The sequence below is a fragment of the Quercus lobata genome, chromosome 5, assembly GCF_001633185.2.
Source record: "Quercus lobata isolate SW786 chromosome 5, ValleyOak3.0 Primary Assembly, whole genome shotgun sequence".
Taxonomy (NCBI): Eukaryota; Viridiplantae; Streptophyta; class Magnoliopsida; order Fagales; family Fagaceae; genus Quercus; species Quercus lobata.
The window spans coordinates 70,109,676-70,133,794 of NC_044908.1; the positions used below are offsets into that span (position 1 = coordinate 70,109,676).

The following is a 24,119-nucleotide window of genomic DNA, read 5'->3' on the forward strand; positions in this document are numbered from 1 at the left end:
TTTTTATTCAGTTTTAAGAACACTCAAAATAAATAATTTACTAATTGACAACATTTATTATTAAATAACCTACTAGGAAATAAATTTTAAATTTAAATGATTTTTAATTTCACATAATATCTATAGTAAAAATTAAATTTTGGAACTTAAGAATAAAAAGTTTAAAAATTATTGATACGAAAAATTCTAATACAATGTTAACAAAAATACCTATGAGGATATACACAACAAGATAAAGTTGAATTATCTTCATTCATTGAATTTTTTTAAAATTTTTTTTTATAGGAATTTGTTTTAAATTGAAAACTCTAAATGTAAGGCCTAAAAAGAAAGTTAAGATAGTTGAATTATCCTAGTATATAGTTTATTTTTAGTATACAATTTGAAAAATCTTAAAGGGATATATATGTTGAAAATAAATAACTATGTGATTGGGATACAATAATGAGACAAAAATTTCATAATTATAAACGTAAACATAAACATTAATAATTTTTTGAACCTATAACAAATATGTACTTTTCTTCAAATATAAAGATAAGTTGTAACCACAGCATGCCCTTGGTGCAATGGTCACTCCACAAGTATGTGTGGGGGGCAAGGGTCGGGGTTCAAGTCTCTAAGAGAGAGTTTCACACACATATATACTTAGATCAGATTAGAGTAGAATTCTATCTTGTATAAAAATAAATAAATAAATAAAATAAAATAAAAAAAGATAAGTTGTATTGATATACACCAAAATTTGAATTCATTAGGTTGTTTACACTCAATTTTTATTGCCATTTAATGTATAAATGAATTACATACTATTTGTATGAAAGACAAAAAAACTTTAAGAGTTTCAATTGCATAAATGAATTATCTTCATGGACGATTATGTTTTAATCTGAAAACTCTAAATGAAAAGCATATAAATAAAAGTAAGATACAAAGATCTATGTGCATGTTCAAATGCCTTCTGTTTTCTAATATGTATATTTTATGTTGTTATCATTTTTTTTTATATTACTAAATGAATATTAACATATAGTTTGTTAGTTACAGAATGCCCCTCATTGAGGATAGAGACTTTGTGTTAGGCATAGAGGAGAGTTGAATATAAGGGTTAAAAATTGTAATGATGTTTGATATATGTGTTGATGGGGTGTAGTACTATAATTAAATTTGAGCCTTGGTATGATCATTGGCTGAATCGTTTTGGCTTGAGCTTGCATTAATCTTGGACTCAAAATTTTTCTGATCATTTACCATCCTCGAGACCAAGCCCTCCTGCATGAAGTGCGGTTTGATTTTAGAATCTTTATTCATGTCACAAGTAACATGCAATGAGCAAAAACATGCAATATAATATACATATTAACCAAACCGAGGGGTAGATTCTATGGGCTTTTACAATATGGGTGAAAGGTAGCTTTAAGGTTCCCATGATTAGGACGTTATACATCTCAACTTGTGACATAAGGAATGTCATGTTGGTCTGAACGGCAAGGTTTGTCTTTACAAACCATGAGAAATGATCAAGTGATCATAGGGCGATGGGGTGATAGGTTGGCCACAAGGGACACGAATCTAAGGCAAACTGCGATCCACGGCTACTACTACCTTGGTTTTCAGGCAACACAAAAAATAAAATAAATCTCCAAGCACACAATATGATGCATGTCATGCAAAATATGACATTATGTAAAAAAATAATAAAAAACTATAAACACACAAATACATGATGATTGGCCATCATATTCAATTTAAAATCTAGACCTCAATATACCTAGTGGAGTTGCCACTATGAAAGACCATGACCTTGGCCCGCCAACCAGTTCCAATAGGGCTAAACTCAATGTGAATGGGTGAGTTCGTGACAGTGTCCCCAAAATGAAAAGCCCACTTGAAAATATATTTCCCCCCTAAATCAAGAAATTTATAATGAAGTTGCTGCTTTTTAATTACATAAGCAGCAACTTCTTCTTCTTTTTTAAACCAAAAAAGAAGTTGCTGCTTATTTAATTAAATGAAAAATAAATAAATAAATAAAACCTTATGAATAATACATACTTCGTCAAGCTAGAATTTAATAGAGCGAGACAGCATGCTTTGATTGTCATGATGCAAAAACTGTGGGGTTTGAACTGGGTAAAAGAAAAAAAGTAGTAGTAGTAGTAGTAGTACTGTAGTAGTAGGTTCAATAAAGTATTAGGTCTTATTAAAAAAAAGTAGAATTTAATGGAGCGAGACAGCATGCTTTGATTGTCCGATTGTCCTTGTTGCTCTCATTTCCTCACCTCCAATCACATCTTCCCAAATTTTCTACTCGATAAGGTATTGTCTCCGTTTGGCTTCCGAGAAAATGTGTGGGAAAATATGAAATGACGAATGCTAGTTCAATTCATTGTTGACAATCTGGAACTGCATGTTTTTAATTTAGTTTGTGAAATATTCAGAAAGTATAATTTAGTATTCCATATCAGTCCAAAACCAATTTAAGGCCAAAATTTCAAATTAAGCACGGACTTCGACATGGATGCAATCCTCCCAAAAGCTTAGAATTGGAGTGTCCATGATTCTTATAATGAAATAGTGTTCAGTCTCTTGGAAATTGAATGAAAGACGCTCAGTTAGAAACTTAGAATTGGATTAACGATAAATGTTATGCTTATTTTCGTGTTGCATTCGTTTTAATTTCGATTTTGACGTCAGAATATATATATATATATATATATATATAAAAGTGAAGTAATTTTTATTATTATAAAAAAATAGTCTCCCAAGTATGCAGGAGTTCTTGTAATTACTATTTTGTGCAGGATAAGAATTGAGGAGTTCTTATACTGCACAAGAACCCTTCAGCAGCTAAAGAGCCTCTGTCTGTAGCAGAAGCTTATACCCTTTGAAAATAAACTAACTCAATCAATCATTCCAGGAATCAGTGATAAAGATACTCGATACTGTTGGGTGCTGACACCCACATGTCCAGCCCACTCTTTAGCCTAGCTCATTAAATGAGCTTGTTGGAAAAATTGCCAAGAAGTCAGCAAAGTTGATTGAGCTTGCTGGAGAAAGCTTTCCAGAAAGAAGAATTGAAGCGATCCTGTTTTTTCTCTATAATTATGTACAGAAGTTCAGAGCAACATTTATGAAGGGATGTACAAAAGTCAAGCCACATAAATGAAGTTGCGATGTTAAGCTTGTGAGACACGTTGAAAGAAGAAAAGAAGAAAAAGGTGAAGAAATAAAGGGAAAGGCCATTCCACCATTTGGTGCAGAAGAGAAGAGTGAAGAGAAGTCCCAGAATGTGAGGACAGGTGCACTCTTGAAGAACTGTGTGAGTGAGAGAAAGCAAAAGAAAAGAGAAAAATATAAAGAGTAAAAGAAAATTGTGAGAGATATACCGTGAGGAAGAAAGCAGTGAGTGAAAAGAAAAAGAGTTTTTTAAATAATTTATTGATAACATAGCTATTGATTTTTAATTTTCTAAAAATTTTGCAAACATGAAAGTTATAAGAAGAAAATGTTATTCAATTGTGGATTTGTCAAAATTCACCTCTAATAAAACAATATTGAATTACAACTAATTTTATAACTAAAGTTTATCTTATTTTCAAATGAATGGCTGATAGTCCACTTAAAATTAATTATCCTTAATCTCACATGATTCAGCCTTAATTACATGGATGCATACAAACTGTTGAATTTTGATTCTACAATATCTTATGATCTGATGGTCCGATCGAGGCCTATGACACGTTTTAATAGTTGAATCCTCAAGATTCATTTTATGAAAGTAATCACAGGTCTAAAGGTTAAAATTAGAATCTTGCCCGCAAGATATAAATGACTATTTGTCCCTAAGGTTAAAATAGAAGTTATAAAATGGGATATTTATAGGAAAAATGTAATTTAAAAGGAAGTATTTCAATTTCAATTTTTAGGTTAGATGCCTTGAATATGAAATAATATATATATATATATATAATGAAATTTATGAAGGTATTTAATTAATATTAGTATATGGGTTGAAATGACATCCAGATTTTAAATAACTAGGGGTAAGTTGTTGTTTCAAATCCCTAACATCTTAAGTGTTTTTCTTTTAGCAAAATCTATGAAGTTCACATCATCATGTGATATAATATTTATAATCAAACAATTTATACTACAATTATACTTCAAATCCTCAAATCTATATGCAACCTATAGTTTTATACCTATTACAAACTAAATTACACACTTTTAATTGTGTTGATTTAAATCCCATACTTTTGAAACCCTCAATCCCACTCTGTTAAAATGTGTTTTAATGGTGAGAAATGTGTTGTCAATACACATAAATATGGATATTATCTTTTTCTAAGACAATTGTGATGTTCTTTTTAAAGAGAGAGAGAATAATGATAGTTTCTTAATGAAATTGTCCTTTTGGTAATGTTTTTGTCTCTTTCTCTATGAGAAAATAATACAATGAGTCAGTTCAATTTATTTTTCCCTTCTCTTGCGTGAGTATTGGTGTCAAATTTATTGTTGAGGCAGAATTTAATGGAGTCAAACAAGATATTATGATTGTTCCAATTAATAGAACTAAAAGTATAAGGTTTAATAATTGTCCCATAAAACTATAGGAGCTTGGTGCCAAATTTCTTGTTGAGGAAGAATTTAAAGGAGCCGAGGGAGACAGCATGCTTTGATTGTCACAATACAAAAAATGTGGGGTTTAAATTTTTAAAAAAAAATTAAAAAGAAAAGGTAGTTGTAGGTTTAATGAAAGTAGGTTAACACTGCCAACTAGAATTAGTTCAATTGGTAAGGATCGAAGTTTGAACACTTTACCCAAAAGGTCTAGGTTCGAGTCCAATTATCAGCAATCCACCGGTATGGAGTAGCCTCCCTTGCCTGAATTTTTTTTTAAAATAATAATAATAATAATAATAATAATAAGGGTCATGCTAACGAGTGCTCTTAGGGCAATGGTTAACAATCCATTTTAGGAAAGTTTTGACGCCATTTTTATGGGAAATGAAAGTAGAATTTAATGGAGTTGAGCGAGATAGCATGCTTTGATTGTCGGGAAATTATTGTTTACTCCCGGAGTACCATAAATGCGTACTCCCTCCTCTCACATGAATGGTGGGTCCTACTAATTAAATTCATGATAGGACCCACCATTCATGTGAGATGAGGGACTACGCATTTATGGTACTCCGGAAGTACTTAATAATTTTTCTTAATTGTCACAATACAAAAAATGTGGGGTTTAAATTAAAAAAAGAAAAAGAAAAATAAAAGTAGTTGTAGGCTTAATGAAAGTAGGTCGACACGGCGGACGAGAGTTAGTCCAATTTGTAAGGATTGAAGTATGAACGATTTATCCAAAAAGCCTAGGTTCAAGTTCCACTACCAGCAATCCACCGGTATGGAGTAACCAGGGCCGGCTCAACAAGTTTTGGGGCCTTAGGCGAAAATTTTAAATGGGGTTTTTTTATAATTAAATATTAATAAAATAAAATATATTTATATATTGAATTTTTTTATTTAAAATCTATTTTTCTTGCTTTTTGATATGCAAAATTACTAATTAAGTTTTTGTATTTAAGTTCCTCTAACATTTCTTTTTCAATTGATAATATAGCTAATCCACTTAATCTTTCTTGTGACATAGTAGACCTTAAATAAGATTTTATTAATTTTAATTTTGAAAAACTTCTTTCTGCAGATGCAACCATAACAGATATTGTTAGTAATATTCTATAAGCAATATATGCATTTGGAAAAGAATCTAGTCTTTTTAAATAATTAAGTACATTAATTGGAGTATTTTCATCTATTTGCACAACTTCTTTTAAAACTATTAGTATTGAATATAAATCTAAGCCATTAATATCATAATAAACATCATGTTTGAGAAAACTTTCAAGATTAAGACAATATTTTTTCAAACTATTATCATCTAGTGCTTTTAGTTTTTCAAAATTAAATAAAAAACCAAAAATATCCTCATATATTTGAAATTGTTCAAACCTACTTTCAATTGATGAAATAGCTTGATCTACTATATATAAAAAATAATTAATTCTAAAAGATTCTTCAGCAGATTGTGTTATCTCATCATTGACATTCTCATCAAATTGTTTTCTTCTACGAATTATACGTTTTTCATGAAATATAGGCTCTATTTCCATTTTGATTGCAATCTATTTAGATGAAATCATAGCAGATGTAAATCCATCTTCTCTATATCTTTTTAAAAAAGATATGAGACCCTTTAGTTGATCTATGGCAACGTCAATATGCATGTCTTTTGATTGTAAATTTTTACTAACAGAGTTAACGGCAAATAATATATCATACCAAATAGTCATGCCTAACAAGAATTCAAAACTTTCAAGCTCATATGTTGCCAAACAATCAGCTTCACTTTTTGTTTTAGGATCTTTACTCGTTTTTGCTAATTGTAACAAAGCATCTCTTATTTCTAAAGCTTGAAATTTTATTGCTTTTACACTTTCAATTCGACTTTCCCAACGTGTTTGTGACAATGGTTTAAGAGTTAAACTTGAAACATTATCTTGTAAAATTTTCCATCACTTTGTGGAAGAAGAAAACAATGTATATATACGTTGTACTACTCCAAAAAAAGATATAGCTTTAGGACAAGAATTGGCCACATCGCATAGTACAAGATTAAGATTATGACAACCACATGGTGTGTAAAATGCTCTAGGGTTTATATCAATTATTCTTTTTTGTACCCCTTGTTTTTTTTCTTTCATATTAGACTCATTGTCATATCCTTGTCCACGTACATCATTAATATCAAGTTCAAGACTTTTTATTACACTTATAATTTCATTAAAAAGACCTTTTCCAGAAGTATCATCTACTTTTAAAAATTCTACAAAATGCTCATCTATTTTTATTGGACTAGTTGAAATATTCACACATCGTAATACTAGAGTCATTTGTTCTTGATGACTTACATCTAGAGTACAATCAAGTATAATTGAAAAATATTTTGCTTCCTTAATCTTTTTAATAATTTTACCTTTAATTTCATTTGCTAACAATTGTATCAATTCATTTTGTATATTATGTCCAAGATAATGATTATGTATTGCACCATGTTGAATACGTTGAACATGTTCTTGCATTACTGGATCAAATTCTGCAATCATTTCAATTAGACTTAAAAAATTTCCATTATTTTCTTGATAGATCTTTTCATTTTTTTCCTCGAAAGGCCAAATTATTTTTTCCAAGATTTTTTACAACAGCAATAATTCTTAACAACACTTTTTTCCAATGATCTTTCTCTTTGTTTACTTGTTCTTGGAAATTTTTATCAATTGTTTTATTTTTCAATAATCTCATTTCTAAATCAATCCAAGCATTCATGTTAGTAACATGCTCTTTGCTTGTTTCATGACTTTTAATCTTATTGCTAATATTTCTCCAATCATTAGTTCCTTCATTAGTAAGTTGATTTGTACTATTACCATGTGTTGTTGAATTAAACAGCTTGCAACAAAAACAAAATGCTTTATCCAAATCTTTTGAATACACTAGCCATCTTCTATCAAATTTCTCCCCATTTGATAACTTTTTAAAATAAAATGTAGTAGAAAAATGTCTACGCTCTTTATCTAAAGGAAATTTTAGATCATTCTCTCTAATTGGACCCTTTTCTACTAATAAATCTCTTAATTTTGTATCAATATTTTCCCATTGACTTGGATCATAGATATAATTAGTAAGTAGGTTAGTCATTTTTTCATTTTCTTCTAAATTATTTTGTTTTTCATTATCAATTATTGTTACATCAGATGTTTCAACATTATTAGGACTATTTTCATTATTCTCTTTTTGTTGTATAATTTCATCATCTTCCAACTCTTTTTTGATAAGTTTCTTGTTCATTTGTAATATTTTCACCCAAACTTTCTATTGTGTTTTTTTTAATACTAGTAACAAATTTATCCATAGATTCTTTTTGAGATTCAATTTGTTTTTCAATTTTTCTCTTTTTAAGAAGTTTTTCATATCCGGATAAATATTTTCTAGTAGACATTTATAATGAGAAAATATTTATAGATAAATAAAACACAATTTATAATTAAAAATGATAATTTAACTAAAAATAAAATTTAAAGTATAGAACAATAGAATCTGGTTATTGCAATTTTTCTAAAGCCGTGACCACTTGAAAGTTTAAACCTGCACAAATAAAAATTAATTTAATACATGGTTTAATAAATTAGTGTCACTATAATACAAATGAGTTGATATGATATACATCAAATTATTAATTGGCATAATAATTTATAATGATAGATAAAGTGTCAGATTATAAATAAAATAAATAAATAAATAAATAAAAGGTTGAGAAACCGTCGGACCAAATAAGTGAATAACTGTGGTCTTTAACCAAAAAAAAACTGTGGTCAGTGGTTTGTCACGTGACGTGAGAAACCACTAACCACAGTACTCCTATTAAAAAAAAATTGAGAACCATCCAGCCGGATCAGCCTTTTCTCCAATTTCTATGGCTAAGTTTTAAAGTAGAAAAAGGTCCACAAAGGGGCAGAACAAAAAACATGTCCCATCCCATCAAACAGTTGTGCAGTGCGGTGAAAGGGTGAAACAAACTAAAAATATATATAATATAAGTTAAAGAAATAGAAGACTCTTGAGTCTTTATTTTCGGAAAGACAAAGAGAAAGAGGGGAAGAAAGAACTGAAGCAGAAGAATACCTTCTGTGATTGCCGACTGGTGCCTGGTAGAGTGGTATGCAGGAATCAACAAAGAAAAATTTTAAGCTAGAGGGGCTAACTGAGTTGATGGAAAAAGATCAAAAATCAAGATGAAGATGAAGAAAAGAAAGGTAAAACCATAAGAATATAGATGGAGAGGCAGAGAGATGAGAGGTTTTTCTTTTGTTTTTGACATTTATAATCTCTATTTTAGCATATTTCAAGACAATTACGTTATATTATTAATGAATTTGTCTGCTATTAATTTTAATTTTAGCATATTTCAAGAATGAGTTAATATATTTGTCTCCTAAAATTTAATTGTGTTAGCTGAACTTTGACTTTTTTTTTTTTTTTCCTTTTTAATCTTTTGCATTTTAGGATACAATGAGGCATTTTTAATGCATTTTATTGACCAATAAAAATGCTTACATTTTTTTTAACTAAAATATATAAATAAATATATTATATATAAAATTTTTTTTTACAAGTAGGGCCTTCTTTTATTTGGGGGCCTTAGGCGGTTGCATCTCTTGCATCTACTGTTGAGCCGGCCCTAGGAGTAACCTCCCTCGCCTGAATTTTTTTAATAATAATAATAAGGGTCATATTAACGAGTGCTCTTAGGACAATGGTTAACAATCTATTTTAGGAAAGTTTTGACACCACTTTTATAGGAAATAAAAATAAATAAATAAATAAAAAGTCAAAACATTAATTTTTTTTTCTCTTTTCCTATAAAAACTTTCTTTAATTACCCTAAGGGAATTCGTTAGCATTTCCCTAATAATAATAAAAGTAGGTGAACAGTCAACACAAAAACAAACGACGCCATTGGCCATTTGGTGCGGAAGAGAAGAGCGAAGAGAAGTCCCAGAGTGTGAGGACAGGTTCAATCTTGAAAAATTGCTTGAGTGAGAGCTAGCAAAAGAGAAGAGAAAAATATAAAGAGCAAAAGAAAATTGTGAGAAATACACTAAGAGGAAGAGAACATTGAGTGAAGAAAATTAGAATTTTTTAAACAATTTATTAATAATATAGCTATTGATCTTAAATTTTTTTTTTTTTAAATTTTGAAAACATGAAAGATATAAAAAGAAAATGTAATCTAATGGTGAATTTGTCAAAATTCACCTCTAATAAAACGATATTGAGTTACAACCAATTTTATAGCTAAAGTTTGTCTTATTTTCAAATGAATGGCTAATAGTCCACTTAAAATTAATTATCCTTAATCCCACATGATTCAGCCTTAATTACATGGATGCATACAAACCGTTGAATTATGATTCTACAATATCTTATGATTGAATGGTCTGATCGAGGCCTATGACACGTTGTTTTAATATTTGAATCCTCAAGATTCATTTTATGAAAAGTAATCAAAGGTCTAAAGGTTAAAATTAGAATCTTGCCTGCAAGATATAAATGAGTGTTCGCAGTGCGGTGTGGTGCGGTTTTGGGCCATTTTTAGCACCGCACTTTGCAGTGCGATTTAGCTAAAATCATAATTGCACCTCACCTTATTTTTGCGGTCACATGTGCGGTGCGATGCAGTATGGTGTGGTTTAGAGTTTAGCCAAAACCATAACTGTACCGCACCTCATTTTTGTGGTCACATGTGCGATACTGTGTATAAGATGCGGTTTGAAGTCGGTATATTTTTCAAATTTTGGGCTTTTCCTACTCAACCCAAAACTATTTTTTTCCATTTTTTGGGCCAAGTTTTAAATTATTGAGCTAATTTTTCTTTATTTTTGGTTGGCTTTTCTAGTGAACACTTGCTAGGGTTATTAATTTTTTTTTTTTTTTTGAAAACTAGGGTTATTAAACTATTAATAATATATTTAATATTAAAAATAAATAAATATATTAATATATAGAGAGGGTACGGTGCGGTGCGGTTAGTGTGGTTTTCTTATTATAAAACTGCAAACCACACTGCACCATGCGGTGTGGTGCGGTGCGGTGCACTATTACTTGCGGTGCGGTGCGATTATGTCATTTTGCGGGCGGTTTTGGTGCGATTTATGCAGTTTGGTAAACACCCCAGTAAATGACTATTTGCCCCTAAGGTTAAAATAGAAGTTATAAAATGGGATATTTATAGGAAAAATGTAATTTAAAAGGAAGTATTTCAATTTCAATTTTTAGGTTAGATGCATGCCTTGAATATGAAATAATATATCTATATATATAATGAAATTTATGAAGGTATTTAATCAATATTGGTATATGGGTTGAAATGACATCCAGATTTTAAATGACTAGGGGTAAGTTGTTGTTTCAAATCCCTAAAATCATAAGTTTTTTTCTTTTAACAAAATCTATGAAGTTCACATCACCATGTGATATAATATTTATAATCAAACAATTTATACTACAATTATACCTCAAATCTATATGCAACCTATAGTTTTATAACTATTACAAACTAAATTACACACTTTTAATTGTGTTGATTTAAATCCCATACTTTTGAAACCCTCAATCCCACTCTGTTAAAAAAAAAAATTTAATGGTGAGAAATGTGTTGTCAATACACATAAACATGGATATTGTCTTTTTCTGAAGACAATTGTGATGTTCTTCTTAAAGAGAGAGAGAATAATGATAGTTTCTTAATGAAATTGTCCTTTTGGTAATGTTTTTGTCTCTTTCTCTATGAGAAAATAATACAATGAGTCAGTACAATTTATTTTTCCCTTCTCTTGCATGAGTGAGTATTGGTGTCAAATTTATTGTTGAGGCAGAATTTAATGGAGTCAAACAAGATATTATGATTGTTCCAATTAATAGAACTAAAAGTATAAGGCTTAATAATTGTCCCATAAAACTATAGGAGCTTGGTGCCAAATTTCTTGTTGAGGTAGAATTTAAAGGAGCCGAGCAAGACAGCATGCTTTGATTGATTGTCACAATACAAAAAATGTGGGGTTTAAATTAAAAATTTTAAAAAAGAAAAAAGAAAAAAAATAGTAGTTGTAGGTTTAATGAAAGTAGGTTAACACTGCCGACGAGGGTTAGTCTCATTTGTAAGGATCGAAGTTTGAACGCTTTACCCAAACGACGGCGTCGTATAAAAATTTGAACCAATAAATAAATTAATCAATCAGAGGAAAACGCCCGCGTTAACGTGGGCCGTTTCCACCCTCACAAAAATCTCTCTCTCTCTCTCTCTCGCGCATAAAACCACCACTCATATAAGTCAGTCATTTCACAGACTCGACGTATTCCTTTTCCATTTCCACTCTCATTCCTTTTCTTCTTTTGTTCCAGAACGATACTCCTCCCAACAACAACAAAAAAAAAAAAAAAAAAAAAATCCAAATTCCACACTCTCACACCAAAAACTCAAATCCACCGAATTTCATTTCATTTCTAGAGCGAGAAAATCATAAATTTTTTTTAGAGAGAGAGAGGAAAAAAAATGGAAGAGACTTCAACTTCAATGGGCGCACTGGTCCCCTCAGTGAAAGCCGAGACTTCACTGGATCCCACCGCCGAACCACCGCCGCCACCACCGGAACAGCAACAAGCTCAACCGCCACCGGATCCTCCGCCGGAACCGTCGGCGGAAGTAGCGGCGGATATAGTTGTAGGTGGTGGTGGTGATGAGGTGGACAAGGAGATGTTGTGTCCGATATGCATGCAAATCATAAGGGACGCGTTTCTCACAGCGTGTGGGCACAGCTTCTGCTACATGTGCATTGTGACGCACCTCAACAACAAGTCCGATTGTCCTTGTTGCTCTCATTTCCTCACCTCCAATCACATCTTCCCTAATTTCCTGCTCGATAAGGTATGGTCTCTCTGTTTGGCTTCTGAGAAAATATGTGTGGGAAAAATATATGAAATGACGAAATGCTGAACTGTTCAATTCATTGTTGACGATCTGGTACTGCTATGTTTAATTTAGTTATGTGAAATATTCAGAAAGTATAATTTAATTTTCCATGTCAGTCCAAAACCAATTAAGGTCAAAATTCCAAATTCTATAAAGCAAGGACACGGACACGGATGGTAAGTTACCAATTCATCCCAAAAGCAAAATTTGTGAATTTAATCATTTAATCATAATTCTAAAAATGGAAAATTTTTGAAAAATTAGGTCACGACAAGTTGGGATATTACAATTGATTAATTAATTAATATATATTTTTAGGTATATTTTATTGATTTATAGGCATATTTTATGTTTATTTATAAGTTTTCAAAATAAATGACTATCAAAATCTTTAAAAGCTTTCTTGGACCAGCGCTTTACCCCTTCGTGGCCCACCCGGTGTGAACAGTTATTAATCTCTGGTTGAAAGCCTTGAGGATACGGTAGTGAGCACCAAAAAGAAAAAACTTTAAAAGCATATCTAAAATTAAAAGATATTCTTTTTAAATTAAATATATATATATATATATATATTTTTTTTTTTTCCCAATATAATGAGGAATTGCATGCAAAAGTGTCCTAGGCATGTCCGACACGGATACGCCTGGGGTTTTGAAGTGTCCATGCTTCTTAGAATGAAATAGTGTTCAGTCTCTTGGCATTTGATTGAAGACTTTCCAGTGTAAATGTTAATTTGATCAAGTTTAGAGAAATAAAGCTCAGTTAGAATTGGATTAACGTTAACTGTTATGCTTATTTTCGTGTTGCATATGTTTAAATTTTGATTTTGACATCAGAACGTGGCTGTGATTGTTCTTATCGAAATTTAAGCTAAAATTGTTAGTTTGATTATGCTTGATTCCTTTCTTTTTATAAGTAAGGATATTATTATTAATATAACAAAAATAGTCTCCCAAGTATGCTGGAAGTATACAGCTGGGGACCATACAATCAATCACGCAAATTACATGAATCTATTAAATCAAAAGAAGAATATATAGAAAGATTACGCAAAACTGACATCCAATCCAACAAGGTTCTAAAGAAAATTAATTTGAGATCAGGCATAACTCTCTTTGTGTCCTCAAAACACCAATAGTCTCTCTCCCTCCATATGCACCACTTTGAGCAATGGGCTGCCAACCACATATGACCATTCCGTTAATGGCGAAAACGACCTGCCAACACACTAACAACTCAACAACGGACTGTGGCATCACCTAACAAACTCCAAATAAACCCAACTCCATGGACCATAATTTTTTAGCTATAGGATAGTGGAGTTAAAGATGGTCAATTGATTCCCTAGCATTTACACATATAACACCAATCCGAAAGCCACACATTCTCTTTCCGTAAATTGTCAATCATCAAAATTTTCCCCAATGCTGCACTCCAAATAAAGAAAGCAACTCTATAAGGAATCTTTGACATCCATATACTCTTCCAAGGGAATGATTGGACACCATTGTCAAGAACCTTGTAATAACCACGGACCGTAAATCCCTTGTTCTTCTCAGGTTTCCAGCACAATTTATCCTGCCCACTTCCTTTCACTGATGCGCCATAGATCATATCCATAAAATTCGACAAAGACTCTAATTCCCAATCCTGCACGGCTCTTAAGAAATTAACATCCCAATGGAGTACCGTGTCTGTATATTGCATCAGATCTGCCACACGAGCCTCCTCATGACAAATCCTGAATAATTCCAGAAAGCACATTACAAGATAATTATCCCCACACCATCGATCCTACCAGAACTTTACTCTAGAACTATCCCCTACCTCAAACTGGAAGTAACTTGATAAAGTAGGCCAAGCCTCCATATTGCATCAGATCTACTGCACTATCCACAACCCCCCCCCCCCCCCCCCCCAGTCACGACCATATTTCACTTCAATCACCCTCCTCCATAACGCATCCCTCTCAAGCCCAAACCTCCACAGCCACTTCCCTAATAATGCTTGTTGAAGCGCCTCAAGCTCCTAATAGCCAAACCTCCAGAAAGAAGAGGATCACAAACCTGAGCCCAAATCACCCGATGATATTGATTATGCTTGATTCCTACATGCCACTTTTTATTAATAGTTTGATTTAGGTATTGGAGTGATTTTGTCATAGTTTATTCCTTTATATTTCTCATCAGATGAAAGGACAGAATTAGTTCAATTATATCACTTCAAATAATTGTCCATAATCTTAGAAAATTTGGCTGGCATCTTATGATAACCACCATTTCAGAATCTCATTAACCATTAATAGAATCTCATTAAATATTATATTGTATGCTTTTGTCTATCATATCTATGGTATGTGCTCTTAAATTTTACCCTCTATACGGTGTACAATATCATAGCCCAAATTTTGATAGTGATTTTTTTCACTGTCTTGAGAGCCTTTAAGTCATAGCCAATAGAAACTTTGAACAGAAACTAACAAAAAAAATTTAGAGCTCGTGATATAACAGAAAGCATTTGGACATGCATTTTTTGCAAACAGAGAGAGGATATTATTGAGTAGGAAGTAGAACTGAGCTTCACTTATCTGACTGCTCGCTCTTATGTTTGAACATTATTAGTGTCTTACTATTTTGACATTGATAAATTCAAAGTACTGCTTGTTTACTGATCCGTGTTGAACCTTGCAGTTATTGAAGAAAAATTCTTCTCATCAGAAAGCAAAATCTGCATCCCCATTTGAACATCTTCGTCAGGGATTACAACAGGTCAGTTAATATATAGAAATTTTCCACGTTGCCTGCGGATTTTTTATCTTACTGGTTGGGACCTATTTTTTTCGTTTGTCAATTAAATTACTTGTCAGCTGTATCAATGGATGCATTATCACTAACATCTGTTTACATTCACTATAAAAATCTATTCTAACTACATAATTATGCTTGATTCATTATATTTTATTAACTTTTTCTTGTGATCTTAGACAGGGCTGCAAGGTGTCAATTAAGGAGCTAGATGGCCTGCTGTCTCTCCTCGCAGAAAAGAAGAGAAAAATGGAGCAAGAAGAAGCTGAGACAAACATGCAGATCTTGCTTGACTTCTTACATTCCCTGCGGAAACAGAAGCTTGAAGAGCTTAATGAGGTCTTTGAACTTGATTTTATTTATTTGTGCCTTAGTTTTATTTTATTTCCTATTTTTATGTCAATGTTTTCTAGTGGGAGTATCTGGTTGTGGAACCATAAGAGGCATGTGGAGTTGCCACTTGCAGATTGTACCTAATGGGTAATAATAGAGTCAAAGATTAGACCTCTTTGAATATCAGAAATCATCCGTTCTATTGTATATGAGTTTATGAGGCATTGGATTATAGTCAAGTGGAGCATGCTTGAAGAAGTCAGGTGCTTATTTTATTCTTTAAAAAAACTAAGGTATCTGGAACTTTGAATATCTGAACCTTGGGGAGAACCCTCTGAGTGCCATGTGCTACGATTGTCTTAACTGCTCTTTCCTGCAGTCCCACAAGTGACTATTGCTTGTTTATTCAAGATGCATAAACTAGAATTCTACAGTCTATACATGTTTCTGGGAGGATTGGGGACCCTTTAGTTGTAATTGCTGCATACATGGCGTCAAACATTTTTGTTGTTTCATTGTTAGATGACTGCCATTGTATCATTTGTTGAATTTCGGTTCATGTTTAGTTCGTAAATTGATGGTCTTCTGATTATCGTGTAGATACAAGCCGATCTCCAATTTATAAAGGAGGACGTAAATGCTGTAGAGAGATTTAGAACAGAACTTTACAGGGCAAAAGAGAGATTCTCAGTAAAACTGTGGATGCTTAATGAGGAAACTATAGCAGAAAGAGCGCAGGGTTTGTTTAGTGAGAAACAAGGAAGTGGCAGTAACTGCAGTGCTTACTCTTTACAAGGGCAGATGGGATCACAGGACAAGATAGCTGATGCAAAGGTTCAACTGAGCTCCCAATCACTCCAAAGAAAGGATGTTTACAGTGGTTTAGATATGCAATCTGTTTCTCCATCAGCACCAGCTGTAGCAAGAAAAAAGCGGGTCCATTTACAGGTTAGTGATCTTACAGATATTTTTATATCTTCTAATTGGTACATTGAATTGAGTTATCCTATTATCCTGTCCTTTAGCATCTTACAGCAGTGGCAGCGCCACATTGGAAAAAAAATTACATATAATTTTTTTGTTTTGACCACTTTAAAAATAAAAATTTGAACATTATAAAATAAGCCCAACAGCATCCTGTCAAAAAAAAAAAAAAAAAGCCCAACAACAAACCAATTCAACACCAACCTTTATCTTGGCCTTTGTAAACAAAAAGAAAAAAACCCAATAACAAACCAATTTGATCTCAAATCTGAAAAAAAAATTAGCAAGCCCAACAACAAAAATGAGTAATTTGTTGATCTTAAATCTCAGTAAATAAAATTAAGTGGACAGTAAAGTATAAACACTAAAAGACAATTAAGTATAATGTAGTGGAAGTGGAGCGTGGGATAGTGGGGAGTGAAGACAATTTTCCTTTTTTAATGATTGTATTGTTTTATTGAATTCTTAATAGAGTAATGCTAAAGATATAACAAATTTCTTCTTAATGAATTACAAAAGGTAATAAATTGTCAAAGTTGAGTTTAATTATTAAATAAAAGAAATGAAAAGAATAAAAACAAAAATTAATAAATAATAAATTATAGTATTCTAAGTAATAATTAATTTTGGTTTCCAACAATAATTAATATCATTATACTAAGAAACAATATGATCAATGAACTTATAATTTATCCTATTTTCTCTTACTAATACTATGGATAATATTTAGATAAGGAAATCACTCGTACCACAAGATTTATCTCCTATCTAAGATTCATCTCTTAAGAAAACTTGTGTTGGCTTAAAAAATCTTCCTTCGGATCATGTGTTACAAGAAAATATTTTATCTTATCATCCTAATGATCAAGATGAAATAAGAAAATATTATTTACAAAAAGGTCATTGTCAACCTCTTCAACATGAATTTGAATAACCTGTTAGAAAATATTCTTGGAGCCGCCACTGTCTGATAGTGTAGTGGCTGTGGTCCATTAGACAAGATTTGGATTATTAATTTATTATATTCTATTGAATTTTGATGCCAGATGTAGGCTTTCTGTTCTTTCGGAGGGAAAGTCCCTTAAGCTGCTTTATTGATACATTCTGTTGGCCAAACACCCTAATTATACCTTCTAAGAATAGGATGCATGGATACTCGATTTTGCTCAAGTACCCGTATCTGTACCCAATACTTTTGGGATATCTCTGCATGTGTCCCAGCATTTTTACTTTTTTAGTTTATTATTTTTTTTAAGTGTTGATACGTCCGGGATACGGCCTGGATATGGATAGTGAGAAATACCCAAACTTATGAGGATTTTTATTTTTATTTTTTATATATTAGTTTCAATGTTGAACACTTATTTAGTTATCTTTTATTTACTCTTTACTCTTTTGGATCATGGTTTATATTCTAAGTGTCTGTTTGGAAACAACTTATTTAGCTGAAACTGAAAGTTTTTTGCTAAAAATATTATAGATAAAGCTAAAAGGTAGTTAAAATAGTACAGTGGGACCTATGAATAATACAAAAAAGTGCAATGGGATCTATGAATAGTAACAAAAATAAGCTAAATAGTAAAAAAAAAAAGTTGCCTTTTTAAGCCATGCCAAACGTGCACTAAACATTATTTGATGGCCATGGATTCATTTTATTATCCGTTATTATTCTTAAATTGATACATTCTTAACAATTTATTAAAAATAAACGCTTAGCAATATATAAAAATAAAAATAAAATTTAATAATTAGTTAATACATGTATTCCCACCATATCATATCCTAATATTTCACAAATTGCTATATCACCATATCCCGTATCGTATCATACCCGTACTTATGCTTCTTGAATAACTACTACTGAGACTAAGACTGCTTAGAAGTTGGCGGATGTTGCCTTGAGAAATTGTGTAAATTGATCTGTACTTTAGATGAATGGCCTAGTGACTTCAATATTACTATGATGGTTTAGATTTAATTTTATGCATGTAATTTACTCTTTCTACCCTCTCTTGCAACAGTTCAATGAGCTCCAAGAGTGTTATTTGCAAAAGCGGCGAATTTGGAACGGACAATCAGACGAGCAGGAAGAAAGGGACCCAAATACCTTAAGTAGAGAAGGTTATAATCCTTCTCTTGATGATTTTCAGTCTGTGCTGTCCACCTTTACACGATACAGGTACCAACATTTTGTGGCATTGATTTTAGCTTTTGTATTCATTTCCTTGTTGGGAAACATTATTTTCTTTAGTTGCTTATGTCACTTGTTTGTTGCTTGATATAGTCGATTAAGGGTCATTGCTGAACTTAGGCATGGTGACCTTTTTCATGCTGCCAATATTGTGTCAAGGTAAGTTGAATGCCTTACATATTGTACACATTCATTCAAACCTTAGGGTCAGAAAATCTGCTCGGAGTGATTCTTCTTTATCATCTGAGGTTTGTAAACTATAACCATTAATTATATTTATATTACTTTGACGTATTTAAACATGAAGTTTTCATGGCCATAGTCATTTGTAAATGGAAATTTAAATGACCTACCAAATCATGCAAAAACTACAAAACAAGCAAACTGAGTTCTGGAATTTCTAGCTGTCAATGCAATGCAATGCAACCAAGTTCTTGTTATTTAGCGTCTCTTAACACTTTTAATTATTGAATTTCAAATCCCCACCATATTTGTTGCAGTATAGAATTTGATCGTGATGATGAGTTGTTTGCTATTGCTGGTGTTTCAAGGCGCATCAAGGTTTTTGAGTTTTCCTCAGTAAGTGTTGGACATTTTATGTTGGGTGTCTATGATAGGTCTGTTGTTTCTTTCAAACAGCACTCTAGGAAGTAATATGGAAAACAGTCTTCCATGCCATTTAGGTCTGTTGTTTCTTTCAGACAGCTCTCTAGGAAGGAATATGGAAAACAGTCTTGCATGCCATTTCTTTTACATATTTTTATTAACATTCTTAAATACATTGGCCTAGTTGATCTCAACTTTCTACTATCATGTTTTTGTTGCTTTCTTACGTTCTATAAAGCCATTGAGCTCTAGCTCAAATGGCATCTCCTCTCCTTGTAAAGCAAGGTGAAGGGTGAGGTTGTGGGTTTTAGCAATAAAAAAAATTATGTAAATTGATACAGCAGTATGTTGTTTATTTATCTTGCTGGGGAGATCATTTATTTTTCTATTTGGATTGATCAAATAGTCACTACCATTCATCTTCGGAATATTAATTATTGATTACTGTTGCAATCATCTAATTGCTTAAGCTTAACACTCTTGATTTAGGCTTCTTCGAATAGGGAGTTAGGCACTTTGAGCTGATGAGTACACCTCAAAAACAAGCTCCTTAATTATCATAAGTGGCACCTCCTCTCCTTGTAATGCAAGGTGTGCAAGGTGAAGGGTGAGGTCATGGGTTTTACCAATATAAAAACATACATTTTAATATGAAATGGGTACGGCAGTATTTTGTTTATTTATCTTTTCTTGGTAGATCATTTATTTTTCTAATATGATTGATCAAAAAATCACTACCATTCATCTTGGGAATTTTCAGCATTTATTACTGTTGTGACTATCCAACTACTTAAGCTTAACATTCTTGATTTAGGCTTCTTCAAATAGGCACTGTGAGCTGCTGTTTACACCCCCAAAAAAATTCCTTAATTTGCACAAATTGTATTTTTATATTTATTTGGTTGATTTACTATTGCCTTTGTGATTGCTTCTAGGTGGTGAATGAACCAGCAGATGTCCACTGCCCTATTGTAGAGATGCCCACGCGATCCAAGCTGAGTTGCTTGAGCTGGAATAAGTACACTAAAAACCATATTGCTAGTAGTGATTATGATGGGATAGTGACTGTTTGGGACGTAACCACTCGACAGGTAGTAATGCTTCTCCTTTTCTCATTTAGTCACTATGTAACATATGATCTCAGTTATCCCAACAAATAAAATGCTCCTACAACTTGATCTGTGTACATGCATCATATAATTTGGGTCATCATTCCAAGCTTCTAGTTGTAGACCTTTTCTTTAACATGAATATTTTCCTTCCAGAGTGTGATGGAGTATGAGGAGCATGAAAAGCGAGCTTGGAGTGTTGATTTTTCACGCACTGATCCCTCAATGCTTGTCTCAGGCAGTGATGACTGCAAGGTACTTCGAAATGGATAATTTGGAGTATATTGTGCTACTTGGTGAGCTGTATAGTAATATGTGTTTTAGATAAAGAGAGAGATTTGATAATTGATGAGTTATAGGTGTGCCATATTCAAGGTAGCATAGATGAAATAGAGATATAAATTTGATAATTGATGAGTTATAGGTGTGCCATGTTAAATGTGTGGACTGTCAGAATCAAAGATTATTAATATATTCAAGGAAGTCTGGGAGGTTTCTTGAGTTCAAATAGCCTATTATTCAATCAAGGACAAAGGACGTTTCAGACAGATTTTTTTTTTTTTTTTTTGGGGGGGTTGGGGGCGTGTAGGGGGAAGCAGTGTTGATACTGATGGACTGAATTGTTCCAACATGTTCTCAGTCCATGTAGCCCCTAAATTATGGTCACAACTTCTTTTTAGATTAGAATTTAGTCAATCCACTTGCATTATCTTCATGGAAAGAGTCCAATGCTTGGCCATGACATTGCCAAGATGGTCTATTTATATGCTCCTGATTGAAGTGAAATACACATTTTTCAAATATAAAATTTAATAACTTTTAATAGAAATATTCATAACATATAGTAGGAAAAAAAAAATCAAACTCAAAATTTGTATATATTACCTATTAGGCAAGTGCAATTGTATGATGTTTGAAAGTTCAAATTTTACTTATTTTATTTCAATTCTTAAAATATTTATATAGTTAATTGAAAACAATTATCAATGGATAATAATATAATCTAGATGTAGAAAGTTTAAACATAACATTTTATATAATTCTCTTATGCTTTATAATATATAACCATGATAGTTATGATCAAATGATGTATATGGTTCAATCAAAATACATCTAAAAATCAGAGACCAAAAAGCACAAGAATGGTAAATTAATCTTGTTTGTGTCTTTTGACATGTAATTTAAAAAACTGTTTATGTAATACACCACCCTAAGAATAGTGGTTGTATAGTAAATTATGGTTCATGTTATTTCTTTCAAGATCAAGCAATTAATTTTAATGATTCGTATCTTTTTTAGCAATAAAATAAAAAAGCACACCTAAGTGTGCTTCGTGCTTCTTCAAAATGCACCAAAAAGCATGCCTAAAGTATGCTTCATTAAATGAGGTTTTGTTTTTGCCAAGCGAAGTGCTCAGACCTTGGGGCTTCAAGCTTTGAGCTTTAGGTGCGTTTTTAACATCATTGTGGCAAGATAAATGCATCAAATCTGTATGCCAAGCCAATTATGTTCCTGTGAAAAATGTTTTCTTCTGTTTCATGCAAACTAATACACAGAAACACTATTATCCGTTTTAGGGTCCTTAATAAGAAGATGAGCTAGCTGCATTTTCACATTAGTCATTTAGCCATGTCCATTTGGAAGTGCCAGCTCTCAAGTTGGATTATTATTTCTTTGAACTCATAAAATATTGATGTGGGCTTATTTTGGTGTTATGCTTAAAAAGTAGCCTCAGCTAGAATTCATTTAATATGGTATTATACAGGTCAAAATTTGGTGCACACAGCAAGAAGCAAGTGTTCTTAACATCGACACGAAAGCGAATATTTGTTCTGTCAAGTATAATCCTGGGTCAAGCATTTATGTGGCAGTATGTTTCCCTCAAACTTTTCTGGTTGCTTCTTTTTTTTACATTTTTTTATCTAGATACAAATTTCTTCAAATTGTTGATGCTAATATTTCACCTTTTATTCTTTTTCTTTTATTTAAATAACTGTTGAAAGAACAGTGGTTTTTTATAATGCCTTCCTGACTCACATTTGATTGAAATTCAAATCAGTAGAACTCATAGATCAGATTTGGCAACCTAGCTGGATTAAATCCAAATATAACCTCTAATACTTGGGAGTTATGCAGGTGGGTTCTGCAGATCATCACATTCACTATTATGACCTGAGAAATATCAGCCAGCCACTGCACGTGTTTAGTGGGCATAAAAAAGCTGTTTCATATGTAAAATTCTTGTCTAGCAATGAGCTTGCTTCTGCATCTACCGATAGCACATTGCGCGTGTGGGATTTACAGGAAAATTTGCCAGTAAGTTCTCAGGACACTATTAGTTATTGTTCAGGTTTTAAATGTCCATTTTGAGCTCCAAGTATGTGCACTCTTGTTTTTTTCATCTAATTTCATAATCTCAGTCTCTTTATTAATGCTTCATTAATAATTCACATTGTCAAATTAAATTTTGAGACTGTTGAAATTAACAATATTTGGAGATAATCTAGACACAAGTAGTTGTTGCAGCCAGAGCAATAGTCTGTAGGGGATTGCAGAAAATAGGAAATTATATTTTTTTAGTCATAATTGTTCATGGTAGCTTTAATGGGGCTGTGACTGCATTAGATTTAAATTGATATGGCTCTGTTCATGACACTTTCTACTTCTCTCTCTCTCTCTCTCTCTCTCTCTCTCTCTCAAAAAAAAAAAAAAAAAAAAAAAAAAACCCTGTTTTTCTATCTCAATGATATCCATAGTCCAAACTATTGTTTTTCTTTTTTCACAGCCGCGCACATATAGAGGCCACATGAATGAGAAGAATTTTGTGGGTCTCACAGTTAATAGCGAATTCATAGCTTGTGGCAGTGAGACAAATGACGTGTTTGTTTATCACAAGGTTAGGAAACAATCCATCTAAAGAACATATATGTTATGAACTCAATCTTGAAGTAACTCAATTTTGATTGTTACTTGCAGGCTATCTCCAAACCTATGGCGTGGCATAGATTTGGTTCTTCGGAAATAGATGATAATGATGATGATATGGGATCATACTTCATTAGTGCTGTTTGTTGGAAGAGTGATAGCCCAACAATGTTGACTGCAAATAGCCAAGGAACAATTAAAGTCCTTGTTCTTGCAGCATGAGGAATAAAAAACACCTTTATCTTTTTTGAAATCTTCATTGTATAGAATTCAATCTATCCTCTAGGTATTAATCTTGTATATAGTATTGATTGTGCAGTGGGCAGGTTAGATCGACGGCCCCATTCTTGAAGTTTAAAACCAATTTATTGTGCCGAAAAATCAAAGAAAAACTTGTATGTCATTACTTCTCTGAGCAATTGCAGATCATTTACGATTTATAACTTTTTTTTCCTATGTTCTCCCTGATGAGCAGACACTTTAGGTAATCTTTTGGACCAAGAGAGCATCAGGTTAAAACATGAAATGATTTATACAAAATCGAAGTTCTAACATAAAGTAATCACAGCTAAGTATCA

General features: G+C 32.1%; 1 protein-coding gene across 1 annotated transcript; it reads left to right on the forward strand.

Moving 5' to 3' along the window:
* Positions 1–11,884: 11,884 nt before the first annotated feature.
* Positions 11,885–23,979, forward strand: LOC115989804 (E3 ubiquitin-protein ligase COP1-like). Its single transcript, XM_031113683.1, has 13 exons — positions 11,885–12,544; positions 15,280–15,357; positions 15,577–15,732; positions 16,327–16,674; positions 18,732–18,889; positions 18,995–19,060; positions 19,402–19,480; positions 20,443–20,598; positions 20,773–20,871; positions 22,382–22,486; positions 22,753–22,932; positions 23,402–23,512; positions 23,593–23,979. The coding sequence occupies exons 1-13, from the start codon at positions 12,173–12,175 to the stop codon at positions 23,761–23,763; spliced, it is 2,079 nt and encodes a 692-aa protein (XP_030969543.1). The 5' UTR covers positions 11,885–12,172; the 3' UTR covers positions 23,764–23,979.
* The last annotated feature ends 140 nt before the right edge of the window (positions 23,980–24,119 follow it).

Coding starts and splice junctions, on each gene's coding strand:
- LOC115989804 (XM_031113683.1), top strand. CDS start 12,173: ATGGAAGAGACTTCAACTTCAATGGGCGCACTGGTCCCCTCAGTGAAA. Junction 12,545..15,279: donor CTAATTTCCTGCTCGATAAG/GTATGGTCTCTC, acceptor TGAACCTTGCAG/TTATTGAAGAAAAATTCTTC. Junction 15,733..16,326: donor AGCTTGAAGAGCTTAATGAG/GTCTTTGAACTT, acceptor ATTATCGTGTAG/ATACAAGCCGATCTCCAATT.